This window comes from Calypte anna, chromosome 4B, assembly GCF_003957555.1.
Source record: "Calypte anna isolate BGI_N300 chromosome 4B, bCalAnn1_v1.p, whole genome shotgun sequence".
Classification (NCBI taxonomy): domain Eukaryota; kingdom Metazoa; phylum Chordata; class Aves; order Apodiformes; family Trochilidae; genus Calypte; species Calypte anna.
Genome location: NC_044249.1, coordinates 22,872,598 through 22,888,448, shown reverse-complemented (window position 1 = coordinate 22,888,448; position 15,851 = coordinate 22,872,598). Strand labels below are relative to the sequence as shown.

The window sequence follows — 15,851 nt, the reverse complement described above, 5'->3', positions numbered from 1 at the left end:
CCCAGCAGGGTGAGTGCAGCCCCGGGGGGGGGCTCAGCCCCCTCCTCTCTGATCCCCTCCAGCTCCCCCCGGATCGGGCAGAGTCTCTGCTGCCCCCCACATCCCCGTGGGTCGATGTTCCCCACCCCCAAACCCCATATCCCCCCCTGCCCATGTCTGGACGCTCCTCCCCCCCCATTGTTGTCCTGCCCATTGTCTGGGGGGGGTCCCTGTCCCAGCCCCCCCACGCCCCGCTGCCCTGATGTGTGCTGACAGCCCCGGCCCCCCCGCGCTGGGGGGGTTCATCTGCTCCGTGTTGGTGCCGGGGTCAGGCTCCGGTCAGCCGTGTCTGAGCCCCCCCCAGCCCCCCCTGAGCCCCCCCTGCCCGGGGAGGGGAGGCTCGGGCTGTCAGCTCCCCTCAGCCTCCTCCTGCTCCTCCACCCGTGAACGCCGGGCAGGGGCACTGCCCCCCCCCCAGCACCGCCCCACGGGGGACACGGGAGAGCAGGAGGGGCCCACGGGGTGCTGGGGAACCCCAGGAGGGCCCCGCGGGTGGCAGATGGCTCCAGAAGGTCCCCGTGGGGTGACAAATGGCTCCAAACGTCTCCAAAGGGCTCCGTGGGGTGGTGGAGAAGCCCAGCAGGTCCCCGTGGGTGGTAGATGACTCCAGAAGGTTCTGTGGGGTGCTAGAGAACCCCAGAAGGTCCCCATGGGTATTAGATGACTCCGGAAGGTCCCCACGGGATGGTGGGGACACCCATCAGGTCCCCATGGGGTATTAGATGACTCCAGAAGGTCCCCATGGGGTGACAAATGGCCCCAAACGTCTCCAAGGGGCACTCCAAGGTTCCCATGGGGTGGTGGAGAAGCCCAGCAGGTCCCAGGGGGTCCTACAGGACCCAGCAGGTCCCAGGGGTGTCAGAAGAGCCCAGCACACCCCACAGGGTGCTACGAGAAGCCCCCTGTGTCCCCTGCCCCACACAGGTCCCACGCAGTGTCACCAAGGACCCAAACCTGTGGAGGCTCCTCCTGGAGGGGTCCCGTGGGAGGTGACCCAAAGGTGATGCCCCAAGGACACCCCCCTGGCTCGGGGGGTGCTGGGGGTGCAGGGGGTTCCACCCCCATGGCCCCACCATGCACCCAAAGGGTGCTCCCAGGGGGCTGGGGGTGACAAGGGGACATGCTGGGGGTTCCCCTGGGGGGAGCTGAGCCCCACGTTGGGCCCCGGGACCCATGGGAGGGATTCTTGGGTGGGTCATGGAGGGTTGGGCACCCCCCTCCTGTCCCAGCCTTGGGGGTGACGAGGGGACACCTCCATGTGACACTCTGTGGGACTGTGGCACTGCCAGCCCCGCACCCACGGGTGGGGGGGACACAGAACTGTCCCCTGGGGTGGCACCATGGGGGATGGGGCAGTGGGGCAGACACAGAACCCACTGCACAGAGGGAAGGTTCAGGAGTGGGGAGGGGATCTCCAGGTGGTGGGAGGTGTGAGGAAGGACAGACAGACACAGACAGACACAGACAGACAGACACAGACAGTCAGACAGACACAGTCAGACAGACACAGTCAGACAGACACAGTCAGAATCTCCTCTCCTGCCCCTCCCCAGCTCTCCCCCCCAGACCCCCCTCCCACTGCTCCTGGGGTCGGGAGGTGACCCCAATCCCTGTGACCCCCCTGCAGAGCTCCAGGTCACTCAGCTCCATCTTCACCCCAAATCCCAGCCCGGGGCAGCCCCCAGACCCATTTCCCAACCCAGGGGATGGGGTCCAGACCCCCCAAACCCACCTCATCCCCTCCCACACTCAGTGGTGAGAGGAGAACATCTCTCTGCCAGCAGCCATGTGGGGCCTTCCTCCCACCCCTCACCCTCCTCTGCCTCCCCAGCGCCCACCCTGTGCCCCTCGGCACCCCCAGTGTCCCCTCTCCCCACCTGGGACCCCCGGTGGCTTTGGGAATGGAGCCATGCAGGATCCCACAGGCTCGGGGTGTCCCCTGGTCCCGTGCCCCCTTTCTGGGGGTCTCTGGGGGGACCGCAGGGGGGATTTGCTGCCCACCCCCCCTCAGTCTCTGTGTCTGACCCCAAATCACCATGTTTTACCCCAAATCACCATGATTTACCCCAAATCACCATCGTACTCCAAAGTGCCACGTCTCACCCCAAATCGCTCCCTTACCCCAAATCGCTTTGTCTCACCCCAAATCACTGTGTCGCACCTGAAATCGCTGTGTATGCCCCCAAATCGCTGTGTCTGACCCCCAATCGCTGTGTCTGACCCCAAATCACCGTGTTTTACCCTAAATCACCATCTTACTCCAAATCGTGGTGTCTCACCACGGTCTCTTACCTCAAATCGCTTTGTCTTACCCCGAACTGCCGTGTCTCACCCCAAATCTTTGTGTCTCACCCCAAATCTCTCCGTCTCACCCCAAATCGCTGTATCTCACCCCAAATCTCTGCGTCTCACCCCAAATCTCTGCGTCTTACCCCAAATCTCTGTGTCTCACCCCAAAGTGCTGCAGGTCCCCACGCACCGCGGGTTCGGTGCCACCATCCTGGTTGGATCCGAGATGGAAGGAGCCACCAGCAGCACGGTGGGGACAGCGTGGGGACAGGGATGGGAGGTCCTGGGGGTTCTCCTGGGGTCCCCCCACCACCACCTCCTTGGTTCCACGGGGGACACCCAGCCCAGGTGAGGCGAAGGCCACCACGTCCCTCGATGTCCCCGTCATCCCCACGGGACACTCGTCTCGTCCCGGGGGTGTTGGAAGGGGACCCCCAGCACAGTGTCCCCCCCACCCCCCGACTCACCCGCAGCCGCTCGGCTCCGCTCCCAACTTCGGCAGAAGTTGAGACAAAAGCCGCGGGTCGGGTCCCCGCGGTGGTGCTGGTGCTGTCCCCCCCCGTCCCCGCGGTCCCCAGACAGCCTGGTGCCACCAGGACTTAATGAGGGCACCGGGGCGGTGGGCTGGGGGGCTGCACACACGCACACACACGCACACACAGAGACACGCACACGCACACACACACACACACACACAGAGACACGCACACGCACACACACACACACACCCCCACGCTCCGTTTTAACCCTTCCCCTGCCGCTCCTCCCCTCCCCACCCCACTTTGGGGACATTTCGGGGGGGTCCCCTCAGCCCTCCAGGGGGGGACCTCAGGGGGTCCCAGCCACAGACCCCCGGGGGTCTCCCCTCTGCCAGAAGGGTTGGGATGTCCCCCAGCATGGCCACGGAGGGAGGGGTGGTCACCATCCCTGTCCCACCGGGGGGCTCAGGGGTCCCGGGGTACCCCCAGGTCTCTGCACGGGTCACCTGTGACAGGGAAACCCCAGAAGGGCTGGAGCTGGGGGGGACGATCCCAGCCCCCTGCCCACGCTGGGCCATATCCCCCCACACACACTGTCCCCTCATCCCTGGCTGGGGACACCCCCTTCCTGACCACCCCTCCCTCCCCCTCCATCTCCCCCCATCTCTGACCTCCCCCTCTGCCCCTCTGTCACCCACAGGGTTCCTGGTGCCCCACGAGGGGCTCAGCTGTGTCCGTGTCCGTGGGTGCCACTCGCCCGGGCCGCGGCTGCTGGGACGTGACAGTGCCCAGAGAGGGGAGGGGGCTGCGTGGAGGGACCCCGGCCCTGTGCCCCCCACGGGGGACGTGGAGGTGGGGACACAGCAGGACCCGGGGGACCAGACAGGGGCCCTGCAGCTCCATCACGGGACTGGGGGGGCTACGGCTGAGGGGGCTGCGGTGAAGGGGACCCCCCGGAACAGGGGCTGAGCCCCGTGGGACTCCGTCTTGCGTGGGGGGTCGGGGGGGAATGTGTCCTGGGGATCTCTATCGGGGGAGGCTGAGGGGGCTGTGTCCAGGGTAGGGGGCTATATATAGGAGGAGGGAGGCCATATCGGGGAGGGGGGCTGCGTCCTGGGGGGGCTATATGGGGGTGGGGGCTCTAACGGGGATTGGGGGGGGCATAGCGGGGGGGGGGGGGGCTGTGTGACTGTGGGTGGGTGACTCCGTGTCCGAGCTGGCTTTCCGGTCCCTGTCCCCCGCGTCCCCGCCCCCCCGTCCCCGCAGGACCCCGCAGACCCCGGGGCAGGAGGAGGGACCCCCCCTTCCCCCCCCAAACCCCATCCCCACCCGGGGGCTCCTCTGGGAACCGGGCACAAGGACCCTGCGGGAGAGGGGCGTGGCCACAACAATGAGGGGCGTGGTTATGGGCGGAGTCAAATTGGGCGTGTCCGCGGGGCGTGGTCACAAGAGGGCGTGGTCTATGCAGAGCGCGCGGTCATTGGGCGGGATGCGCGGAGGGGGCGTGGTTTGTTCTGAGGGGCGTGTCCAGGGGCGGGGCCGGGGCCGCAGCCATGGCCGCGCTGTTCGGAGGCGTGGAGGGGTGAGGGGTCTGGGGGTCCCCAGGGGCTCCGCACCCCCAACCCTGAACCCCACACACCCCGGGGGGCCGCATTGGGACCCCGCATCCCCGGCCCCCCCTGGGGACCCCCGGTCTGGGCAGGGGGGGGTGTGGCAGGGGGAGGTTGGGGAGGGGGTGGCAGGGGGAGGTTTGGGGGGCGAAAGAGGGGGGAGCAGTGACCGAGGCCCCCGGAGCAGAACGGGAAGGGGGCTGCAGACCCCCCCCTGCTGCCGCCCCCCCATTCCTGCTCCCATCCCCTCTCAGCCCCCCCTGGGGTGGGTTTTGGGGGTGCTGGGGAAGGTGCAGAGCCGGTGGGTGGGTGTCCCCCCCCCAGTGAGGACGGGGGGACCATGAGGTGGTCTGTGTGTCCCCCCCTCTTCTCCCGCAGCGGGGCCACCCACTCCCGGGTGGTGGTGGTCTCTGAAGATGGCCACGTCCTGGCCGAGTCGGAGGGACCCTCCACCAACCACTGGGTGAGCCTGGGGACCCCCCGGGAGAGGGGGAGCATGGGGGGGGTGTCACAGGGTGGGGGGACACGGAGTAGGGGCGTGTGGGGTGGCCCTGGTTGTCCCCAAGGATGGGACGAAGCCACCAGAGGAGGTGTTGGGGCGTCACCAGCCCCCCCGTTGGCTGGGGGTGAAGGTTTGGGGGGATCCCCTCGGGATGGAGCCCCAGGTTGGGTTGGGGGGGGGGGTATTCGATGTCCCCCCCTCCCCATTTGTCCCGCAGCTGATCGGGTCCGAGCTGTGCGTGCAGAGGATCGAGCAGATGGTCACCCAGGCCAAGAGACAGGCAGGGGGGGACCCCCGCGTCCCCCTCCTCTCCCTGGTGAGTGGGTGGGTGAGTGAGTGAGTGAGTCCCCCCCCGCTGCCCTCCCGGGGGATGTGTCCCCTCCGGGGGGTGACGAGGGTTCGTGTCCCCTCCCGGGGGATGCCGAGGGTCCCTGTCCCCTCCGGGGGATGCCGAGGGTCCGTGTCCCCTCCGGGGGCTGACGAGGGTCCGTGTCCCCTCCGGGGGGTGACGAGGACCCCGTGTGTGGGGCAGGGTCTGTCCCTCAGCGGGGGGGACCAGCGGGAGGCGCTGGGGACGCTGCAGGAGGAGCTGAGCCGGCGCTGCCCGCACCTCAGCCGCAGTTTCCACCTCAGCACCGACGCCGTGGGGGCCATGGCCACCGCCACCGACCGGGGTAGGGGACAGGAGGGACCCCCGAGCAGGGCGGAGAGGGGCGGGGAGGGAGGTGACCGCGTCCAGGGGGTCCCCTCACCCCCGCTGGCTCTGTCCCCTCCCCCAGGTGGCATCGTCCTCATCTCGGGCACCGGCTCCAACTGCAAACTCATCAACCCCGACGGGTCGGAGGTGGGGTGTGGGGGCTGGGGACACATGATGGGGGACGAGGGATCAGGTGAGGGGCCTGGGGACGGTGCCGGGGGGGCGGCGGTGGGGTCGGTTTTGGGGTCTCGGGGTGGCTTCTGGACCCCCTCTTTCCCCAGCCTACTGGATCGCCCATCGAGCCATCAAGGTGGTGTTTGACTGCATGGACAACCTGGAGGTGCCACCCCACGATGTCACCTACGTCAAGGAGGCCATGTTCCAGTACTTCCAGGTGGGGCTGGGGGGGCTCATGGGGCTGGAGGGGCTCTGGGATCTGTGCTGGGATCCTGGGGGGTCTCTGGGATCCGTGCTGGGGTCCTGGTGGTCTCTGGGATCTGTGCTGGGGTCCTGGGGGTCTCTGGGATCTGTGCCGGGGTCCTGGGGGGTCTCCATGCTGTGTTGAGGGGTCCTTGGGGGGTCTCTGGGCTGTGTCCTGGGGTTCAGAGGGGCTGCAGGATCCACCGGTGGGATTTGGGGGATGCTCTGGGATCCACCCCAGGCTGGTGCAGTCTTTGGGGTGGGGGTCTCCCTGACAGGGTCCCCAGGCTGCACACTGGGATGGGGGGGTTCTCAGGGGCTCTGGGATGCACTGGGGGGGTCACCTGTGGTGACATCTGGGAGCGGGGCTGACTGGGGGTGTCCCTGTGCCCCCCTGGCACTGCAGATCTCGGACAGGATGGGGCTCCTCACCCACCTCTACAGCACCTTCCAGAAGTCCAAGTTTGCAGGATTTTGCCAGAAGGTGGCAGAGGGTAGGGAAGCCCCTTCCCTGGTGGTTGTGGGGTGGGGGGCTGCCTGTCCCTGCCACCCCCGGGGACAGTGCCACTGTCACCCCTCCCTGTGACACCTCCCCTTTGATCTCTGCACCCTTCTCCCTGAGCACCCTCTGGGCTGTGGGGGGGCACACGCAGCCCAGCCCGGCTTGTGGGTGCTGGGGAGGGGGCTCTGGGTGTTGGTCCCACTCCCCCCACCCCGTGCCCCCCCAGGTGCCCAAGCTGGGGACCCTCTCTGCTGCCACATCTTCCACAAAGCAGGAGAGGTCCTGGCTCGCCACGTGGTCGCCGTGCTGCCCAAAATCGATGAGGTGAGAGCTGGGGGGGTCAGAGGGGTTTTGGGGGTCTTGGGGGGGGGTGTTCCTGGCTCTCAGCCCCCTCTGTCCCCCCCAGAGCCTGTTCCTGGGGGAGCTGGGACTGCCCATCCTCTGCGTGGGCTCTGTCTGGAAGAGCTGGGAGAAGATGCGAGCGGGTGAGTGGAGGGCTGGGGGCTCGGGGGGGCTGGGGGGGGGGGTCCTGTGGTCCCCCCCAACCCCTGACTTTGTGTCTCAGGATTCATCCAGGTGCTGGCAGAGGCTCAGGACCAGGTTCCTGGTCACCTTTTCACCCGTTTCAGCCTGCTGAAGCTGAAATGTTCCTCAGCCCTGGGGGGGGCCCGGCTGGGGGCCAGGAGCATTGGGAGAGCTCTGCCCTTGGACCCCACCAACAACGTGGACATCTTCTACACACACACCTTCTGACCCCCACCCCAAAACCCCCCCGGAGGGAGGGACAAGCAGGGGGAGGCCTCGGGCAGTGGAGAAGTTGCAGGACCCGAAGGGGAAATGAAAGGGGAAATGGGGGGGGGGTTATGGGTGCCCAACGTGGGGCCCCAGGCAGAGGGAGCACCCCTGGCTCTGCTGGGAAAATGAGTGAAAATGGGGTCAAATGGACCTTCTGGGTCCTGGTGTGGTGTCTGAGGGGTGCAGTGGGATGGGGTGCAGGCAGGGGGGGTGCTTGGGGGGGTTGTAGCCAAGCCCAACACGAGGGAGAAGAGGAAGAGGAAGAAGAAGAGGAGAAAGAGGAAGGAGAAACCTCTGGGCTCAACCCCCCAGGGCGTGGGGGTCATGGTGAGGAGCAGGCACAGCCCCAGGGAAGGCAGAAATCAGTCTTCATTTAAAAGGACCAAAAAAAAGAAATTTTAAAAAGCCAAAAATAAAGCAAAAAAAAAAAAAAAACCCTAATCCCATTCTGCCTCTGGTGTGGAATCAGCAGAGAGGGGCCAAGCCTGACCCAGAGCCCAAACCCAAAACCTGTCCCCGTGGGAGGTGTGGGCAGGGGGCTCCTGGGCCAGCAGGCAGCAGCCCCCATCCTGGGAATCCTTTCTCCTGGTGTCCAGATTCCTTCTCAGATCTCATCAGTGCTTAAACCAGAGCTGTGTCCTCCTCCTCCTCCTCCTCCTCCGTCCCCTTCAGGCTCTGTCCCACCAGGGCAGCTCCTTCAGCAGAGGAGGAAGAAGCTCCAGGAGCTGCCCCTGAGCTTGGCTGCAGTGAAACAAAGCAGGAGGGAGGGCTCAGTTCCCAAAAAAGTTTTATTTTTTAATAACGCAGTGTCTGAAATTTCCAGCACCTCCGGGGGTTGGGGGGGTTGGTTTGGGGTTTGTTTTTCTTTTTTTTTTTTTTTGGGTGGGGGAGGTGTAAGAAATCAAATAGAAACCAAAGAAAGGGAGGGGGGGGGAAATCCTGCACAGCCCCGGGCACAGCCCGAGCTCAGAGGAGCTGGAGGGGACCCCGGGATGGGTCAGGAATTGGGGAGGATCCCCCCGGATGCTGCAGTCCCAGGAGGGGGCTGGGGCTTTGTGCTGCAGTTCTGGGGGGGCAGTCAGGGATGTTTGTGGTCCAATAACCCCGGGGGGAGCTGCAGCCCCCGGGCTGTGCTGTGCTGTGCTGCCAGCAGCATCCCCGGGATCTGCCCCCCCTGCTCCGGGTGAATCCAAGGGAATGCTGGAAGGATTGCAGGGATGAGCAGGAACTCACCCCTTGGAAGCTGTGAGAGCCAGGAGCTGTGTGGGGGCTGCACAACCCCCCAGGAGCTGCTGCTGCTCCCTGGGGATCCCTGGCAGGGATGGGAACACCAGGACAGAGCTTTGGGGAGCCAGAGCCCAACCAGATCCTCCCAAAGGTCCCCAAGAACCACTGCACCCCAGGACACCCGCTCAGCACAGCTCCCCTCACCCAAGGGAGGCTCCTGGAGCCCAGGTCCCCCCCCCCCCTGCCCGAGGAGGGGCTCTGAGCACTTTTCCTGGATTTATTTCAATGGGAAAAGGAAGGAGCAGCCACCCCAAGAGCTGCAGCTCCTGGTGCTGGAGAACTGCTGGGAGCAGCATCCCTTCCCCTGGGTGCTGGCTGGGGGGTCAGGGCACCCCCAGGAGCTCCCACCACCAGCAGGGAAGCGTTGGGGTTCCTGATGAGCAGGGGGGGTTGCACTCCTGTGAGACTTCAGCTTCCCTGGAGAGCAGGAATCCTGTCTGAGGGACACCAGGGAAGCCACCAAGGCTCCTGGCCCGGGCTGGGGGGAGCAGGAGAGCAGGGGGGGGATGATCTCTACACCTTCTACTTCAACAAGAAAAGATGATTTTGCCTCTAGCAGGTTGGAAGCAGGCATGGAAAGGGACCTGGGAAGCAAGGAGGGGGACAGGGGGGTGCTGGGCTCCAGGCCTGACCTGAGGGCTGTGAGTCCTAGGGAGCAAAAAAAGCTGCCAAAAAAAAAAAAAAAGATAAAACCAAAACAACCCAAACCAACCCAAAACGACAAGAAAAAAGGGGACAAAAAAAAAAAAAGAAGAAATAAAAAAAAAAAAAACAACACAAAAAAAAAAAGGAAAAAAAAAAAAAAAGAGAGAAAAAGGAACTTGAAGCACAGAGCCAGATTGCAGCAGCTCCAGCAGGGTGCAGAGTCCAGCTGGGGGCTGGTGCCCCCTCCAAGCCCCCACCACCATCCCCAGAGGGGACACAGTCTCTCCACAGCCCCCCCTCAGTACTTCACACCAGGCACAAACTCCTTGGCATCCGGGTTCAGGTTGCTTTTGCTCTGGAAGAGAAGAGGGGAAGGGGCAGAGGGGGGGAGGTCCCTCAGAGCCCACCCCAAAGGAGCCCCCAGAGTGGGGTTCAGTGTCTGCCCTGCTGTGACAAGGACAGCTTGGAAGGGTTTACTCCCAGGCTGGGTTTCTTGGGGGGAAAACCCAGGAAATTCTGCTCTCTCCACCTCTTGCTCCAGCACAGCTGGGTCCCAGCTTGCTCCAGGACCTGAGCCCAGCTCCCATCCAAGTGATCCCCATCCCACAGCTTCTGAGGAGCAAATTCTGGATCCTTTTGTTTTCAGGACCATCAAATATCCTCCCAAAAAATACCCCCAAATGCACCCACACCCCCCTGCCAGTCAGAACTGCCCCCCAGGATAACCCCCCTGCCCAGGAGGGGCCTCTGCTCCTCTCCAGACCTGGCAGCACCATCTCCAGGGTCCTTCCTTACCAGAATGTCCTCAGAACCGTGTCCATCAGCGAGGGAGAGCCCGTTGAGCTGCTGCTGCAGCTGCCCCATGCCCTGGGGCAGGTCCCGGGATGGGATGAACCAGTCCTGGTCCTCTTCCTCCAGCATCTCCTGGAAGCAGCGGTCCAGAAACTCCTGCTCCTGCAGCTCCTCCTCCACCTGCCCAAACACCCCCCCATCAGGTCCCAGGAGCAATCCCTGGGCTTTGCCAGGTGCCTGGGGAAGAGTTCCCAACCCGTGCCCCAGAAATGGGAGAGATTTCCACCAGATCCCAATCCCCCAGCCCCAGGAGATCTCAGGAGCGAAGTCACCTCCTGGGCAGGGGGCTCAGCCTGGGAGCTGACACCAGAGGGGGGGCACGGGCAGGGCTGGGGTGCAGGGAACACAGGGATGCTCTGCAGCCTCAGAGACCTGCTCAGCACCAGCCTGAGGAACTGGCTCTGGCCAGGGGAAAACCCCTTCTGCCATGAGCTCTCCTCCCCTGGGCTTCCAGAGGCTGTCCTGGAGGCTACAAGCACACAAAAACAGGTATTTGAAAAAAAACAAACCATCCCTGGAGTGGTGGCTCAGCCCTGCAGGTGACAGTGGCCACCCTGGGGTCCTGCCCTGCCCAGCCCAGGGCTGCAGCCAGCCTGGAGCTCTGTGCACCTCCCAGCACTCCCATCCCTGGGGATGCCCATTCCCTCCCATCCCTGGGGATGCCCATTCCCTCCCATCCCTGGGGATGCCCATTCCCCCCATCCCTGGGGATGCCCATTCCCTCCTGCCTCACCTGCCTGTTGAAGTCCTCCTCGTTCTCCATCCACATGTACTCAGCAAAGGGGTTGTTCTCCTTCTCATCGTGCCCATTCCCAACTTGGTCCTCTTTGGATTTGGGACTGGAGGCCGTGGTGCTGGTGAGGTCAGAGCCATTCATCATTACTGACTCTGGGGACAAACGAGGGGCTGAGGGACCTGCTGGGGACCCCCCCGTGTCCCCTGCCCCACGCCAGCCCCCAGAGGGAGGTGGCTGATGGGGACACCTCAGCCTCCCAGCACCTCCTGATGTTTGGAAGCCTCAGAGCTGTTCCCCACTCCTCCTGCCCTGGGAGGTGCTGGAAGCAGCACAACACCTCCCTGGCACTGCCACTGCCACCAACCCCCCCAGGGACACCCTGAACACCCTGGGTCTGCACCCAGAGCACGGAGAAGCCACAGAGAGGACTGGGAAAGGCACCAGGACACCCCAAATCCCATCCCTCAGTCCCATTCCTGTTAAATCTGCCCCAGAACACCCCAAGAACAGCAGCACCACAGGAGCAGGTCACTTCCTGCCCCTAAATGCTGAATTATTCCCAGGGGGGTTTGAGGTTTTTGAAGCAGCAGGGATTAAGTTGTTTATTTTTTTTTAGGGGGGAAGGAGGCAAAGCAGAAGTGGTGGTGGGACCCCTCAGCCTGGCTGGTGCTGAGGAGCTGGGTGGTTCTGAAAGGTGGCACTGGGGGGGATGAAAAATGTGAGTACCTGCTCCCTGGTAACCAAAACTTCTTGGGTCTGTTTCTCCTTTCTCCTGGAAAATTCCCTAGATGAAGTGAACCTCCCCACCCCAGCTGAGAGGCACCAAACGTGGCACCACCCCCCCAGAAGCTGATGGAACAGAGGAACCCCCGTTTTTGGAAGAATTCCCAGGATTTCTGTGCCTCTCAGCCCCCCAGCCCGGGCAGGAGGAATCCCAAAGTGGAGCAGGAGTGAGATCCTTCTGTGCCCACTGGGGATCTCAGATGCCAGGAGGGCAGAAACCTCGTGGAAGGGCTCTGAGGAGGTGGGGATGCAGCAGGCAGCACCCATGGGTGGGGGGAAAGGGGGTGGTGACCCCTGGGGGGGATGAGGCAGAGAGAGGGGAGTGAGAGGAGCAGAATGCAGAGCACAGCACCCCAGGACTGAGGAGCCCCCAGGAGGCAGAAGCCGCCTTGGCACCCCCACTCGTGGTTCCCGTGTCCCCCCACCCACCCCCAGGTTCCTCCCCTCGACCCCCAAAGGGTTAAGGAGCTGAGCAGAGCTCCAGGTTTGGCTCCAGGCTGGGACATCTGGTCCTGCTCACCCTCCCGGAGCCAAAACCTCGGAGCTTTTGGCTGGGATGGAGGTTGAGCTCTCTATAAATAGCTCTGGGAATCGTTGGGTTTGCTGGAAAACCCACCCGGAGCAAACCAGCCCAGGAAAAACACCTCCTGAGCCTGCTCGGGGCTTCTGCTCTCCCTCTGCTCTCTCTCTCCTTCCCCTTCCTCTCCTCTCCCTCTCCTCTCCTCTCCTCTCCCTCTCCTCTCCCTCTCCTCTCCTCTCCTCTCCTCTCCTCTCCTCTCCTCTCCTCTCCTCTCCTCTCCTCTCCTCTCCTCTCCTCTCCTCTCCTCTCCTCTCCTCTCCTCTCCTCTCCTCTCCTCTCCTCTCCTCTCCTCTCCTCTCCTCTCCTCTCCTCTCCTCTCCTCTCCTCTCCTCTCCTCTCCTCTCCTCTCCTCTCCTCTCCTCTCCTCCTCCTCCCTCTCCTCTCCCATGGCTTTTCCTCGGGAAGCATTTCCCGGTCCCTCCTGGGCACTCTGCTGGTTCAGTCCCTCAGCCCAGAGCTCCCTTTGGGTTTCTCAGATCCCAACCTCTCACACAACCAAACCCCGGGGTTCTTCCCCCAGCCCGGGGGGATGAGCAGCCCCTGGAGGGTCCCTGCTCGGGGGGCTCCCCAGGGGTCCCTCCCAACCCCTGACACTGCCACCCGAGGGACAAAAGGGACAAGATTCCCCCTGTGTCTCAGCTCCAGCTCCCCTTCCCCTTCCTCCTCCTCCTCCTCGCAGCCATCACAGATAAATTCCTTCCACCTCTCTGGGGTTTTCCCTCTGGATGTTCCCAGAGCTCTGCCAGCTGCCCCATGGCCCTGCTGCCTCCTCTCCTCCTGCAGCCCCAGCCCAAGCTCTACCACCACCCCAACGCCTTTCAAGTGTTCTTTTATTATTATTATTATTATTATTATTATTATTATTATTACTAGTTTTTCACCACCTTCCCTCCCATTCTCCCGGCGGTTCAGGTTTTGCTCTCCCGACGCTGAGCGGCTCCAGGGACTTCCCCTGCTCGCTAATTACAGGACTTTAATTGGCCCGGCTCAGGGCTGCACCTCTCAGGTTCTGCTGGGCTTCCCCTGCCCCTTCCCCCCGTGTCCGTGGGTGTCAGGTGTGGATGGAGCTTTGTGCCTGCAGCTGCCCGGGCCCTGCAGCCCCTTCCCTGGGGGGGATAATCCCCCCCACGCTACTTTAACCCCATCACAACCTCCCCCCAGCACCCAACCCAGAGCCACCAGATCCCTCCCCTCTCCCCCCTGCCCTGGGACTCTCAGAGCCCCCTCAGCCCCGCTGCCCCCCAAAGAAAACCTGCTTCAAACCCTTGATTTTACATTCCCCCCCAGCCCTGAGCTGCTGATAACCCCAGACCCCACTGCACAGACCCCAACCCACCCCGGGTCCTGCTGCCCCCCAGGATGGAGGCTGGGAGGGGGGGGCGGACCAGGCAGGAGCCAAAACTTCTCATTTCTTCATTAAAAACCAAAACAAACCCAAAACATTTTAAAGACTTCAACAGAGGGCAGCCAGCAGCCCCCAGCAGCAGCCTCTTCCCCTCCAGCTCTGGCTGGGAGGCAGCAGGAGCTCCTCAGACCCTTTTATTTTGGGAGCTCAGCTCCATCCCCCCGGTGGGACAGCTGCCCAGGGGCTCAGCACACCCCCCGCTTCTCCAGACCCCCCCAAAAGCTGCTGGAATCCCTCCTGTCAGCACGGCAGAGGCCAGGCAGCTGCCTGCCAGCCACCAGGGCTTCAGGGTGACAACAAGCAGGGGGTGACACCCAGGGGGCAGCGATGACAGCGGGGGGGACAGGAGCTGTCCTCACGCTGCTGCCGAGTTCCCGAGGTGTCTGTGTGTCCCCAGGGCTGAGGAACAAGCCTGCTCTGCTCTGCTCTGCTCTGCTCCCCTCCCTGCCCCGCTGCCGAGTGCCGGGATCAGGAGCTGGAAGTTAGGAGGAGGAGAGCAGCGTCCTGCAGGCACAGCCTGACCCAGACCAGATTCCAGCAGGATCCCGGGGAACACCTTCCCTTCTCCAGACAGACAGAGGGCTGTGTCCTCAGCACACCCCCTGCAGAAACCCACCCGACCTCGGGGTGTTTCCCACCCGTGGATGTTTCCCATGCCAGCTCCTCGGAGGTGTTTGTGTCCCCAGCTACCAGGAGCCCAAGGAGAGAGAGAGAGGGAGAAGGAGAGGGAGAAGGAGAGGGAGAAGGAGAGGGAGAAGGAGAGGGAGAAGGAGAGGGAGAAGGAGAGGGAGAAGGAGAGGGACAAGGAGAGGGACAAGGAGAGGGACAAGGAGAGGGAGAAGGAGAGGGAGAAGGAGAGGGACAAGGAGAGGGACAAGGAGAGGGACAAGGAGAGGGAGAAGGAGAGGGAGAAGGAGAGGGACAAGGAGAGGGACAAGGAGAGGGACAAGGAGAGGGACAAGGAGAGGGACAAGGAGAGGGACAAGGAGAGGGACAAGGAGAGGGACAAGGAGAGCAGAGGGAGGTTGCTGGGGGAGCTCTGCCCGCAGCTCTCCCGCCGCTGCCACCCCTGGGACCCAGACAGAACCTTTCCTACCTGCCCAGGACACTGCTGCTGCTGCTGCTGCTGCTGCAACCCCCGGCTTGTCCCTGCACGCCTGGGAAACCTGACCAGCCAGCACGTAACAAAACATCCGCAGGGCACAGGGCAGGAGCCAGCCGTGCCACCCCGAGCCCGGCCGCGTCCCTCTGCCCCGCCGGGGGCACCGCTGGGCTGGGGGGAGCCCCGGACACCCCCGCGTCCCGGCGGGACGGGTTTGGGGGGAACGGCAGAGCCGGGGAACACACGCCGTGCCGTGGGGACGGGGGTCCCGCCGGGACCGTGGCAGCCCACGGGACCCCCGTGCCCCCCCGCGATGTGCTCCGGGCCGGCGGTTCCGAGCAGGTTCGGAGGGAGCAGCCCGGCTGCCCCCCGCCTCACGGCTGCTCACCGCCTGCCCTCCCGCATCGCCGGGCAGCGGGGCCGGGACACGATCCCCGAGCCCCCTCCCCAGGGGCAGCGGGAGCCGGGCCGGGCCCGGGGGCTGTTCCGGGGCAGCACCGGGGAGGGGGGGGGGGAACGCAGAGCCCGCAGCTCCTCCGCACGCTGAGGACCCCGGAGCCTCCCGGCTGGCAGCGAGCCGAGAGCTGTCACACCGCGTGGTGTCGGGGCGGAGGTGCGAGGCGCTGCCGGCACCGGGACCACCGGGACCACCGGGACCACCGGGACCACCGGGACCCCCGAGCGGGGCCCGGCCTACCGGGCCTGCAGCCGGCCCGGTCCCGCCGGACCCGCTGCCCCCGACGCTCGCCCCCCAAGCCCCTTGGGGTGCCGGGGCCGGGGGGGTCCATGGGGGACACAGCCCCGGGGCGGCTCCGGACCCCCCCGCGCCCCCCGTTACCTGCGCCGGGCCGGGCCGGTGCCGCTCCGCCGGACCCCCCCTCACGGCACGCAGACACCCCATTGGACAGCGGCTCCGAGAGTCCCCGCCCACCTCGCAGCCTGATTGAGCGACGGGGAAAACGAACGCGTGGCTATTCGCTCGTCCGGCCGCCAATCTTGTCCTTAGTCCCGCCCTCTCCAGGTGGGAGGCTCCGCCCCTCCCGCCGCCGGATTGGTGAGCGCCGAGGGAGCGGATTGGCTGGGGGCACGCGTCCCCCACGTGGGGCGCGCAGAGGGGTGGGCGTGGCC

At 64.6% G+C, this 15,851-nt stretch overlaps 2 protein-coding genes across 5 annotated transcripts; one reads left to right on the top strand and one right to left on the bottom strand.

Moving 5' to 3' along the window:
- Positions 1–4,340: 4,340 nt before the first annotated feature.
- NAGK (N-acetylglucosamine kinase) lies at positions 4,341–7,389 on the top strand. Its single transcript, XM_030450509.1, has 10 exons — positions 4,341–4,389; positions 4,796–4,880; positions 5,137–5,235; positions 5,452–5,593; positions 5,699–5,809; positions 5,898–6,010; positions 6,443–6,530; positions 6,765–6,862; positions 6,945–7,023; positions 7,104–7,389. The coding sequence occupies exons 1-10, from the start codon at positions 4,361–4,363 to the stop codon at positions 7,289–7,291; spliced, it is 1,032 nt and encodes a 343-aa protein (XP_030306369.1). The 5' UTR covers positions 4,341–4,360; the 3' UTR covers positions 7,292–7,389.
- Positions 7,390–8,176: 787 nt separating this feature from the next.
- PAIP2B (poly(A) binding protein interacting protein 2B) lies at positions 8,177–15,632 on the bottom strand. Of its 4 annotated transcripts, XM_030450527.1 has the most exons (5): positions 15,562–15,580; positions 14,718–14,787; positions 10,851–11,005; positions 10,061–10,237; positions 9,421–9,620 (listed from the first exon to the last, which is right to left on the bottom strand). In XM_030450527.1, exons 3-5 carry the CDS (start codon positions 10,995–10,997, stop codon positions 9,564–9,566), a joined length of 381 nt encoding a protein of 126 aa, XP_030306387.1. In that variant the 5' UTR covers positions 10,998–11,005; positions 14,718–14,787; positions 15,562–15,580; the 3' UTR covers positions 9,421–9,563. The 4 variants fall into 4 exon arrangements, with proteins under 4 accessions (XP_030306385.1, XP_030306387.1, XP_030306384.1 ...); XM_030450525.1 differs by lacking the exon at positions 14,718–14,787 and having other exon boundaries at positions 8,177–9,620; positions 15,562–15,632; XM_030450524.1 differs by lacking the exon at positions 15,562–15,580 and having other exon boundaries at positions 14,718–15,118.
- Positions 15,633–15,851: the final 219 nt, after the last annotated feature.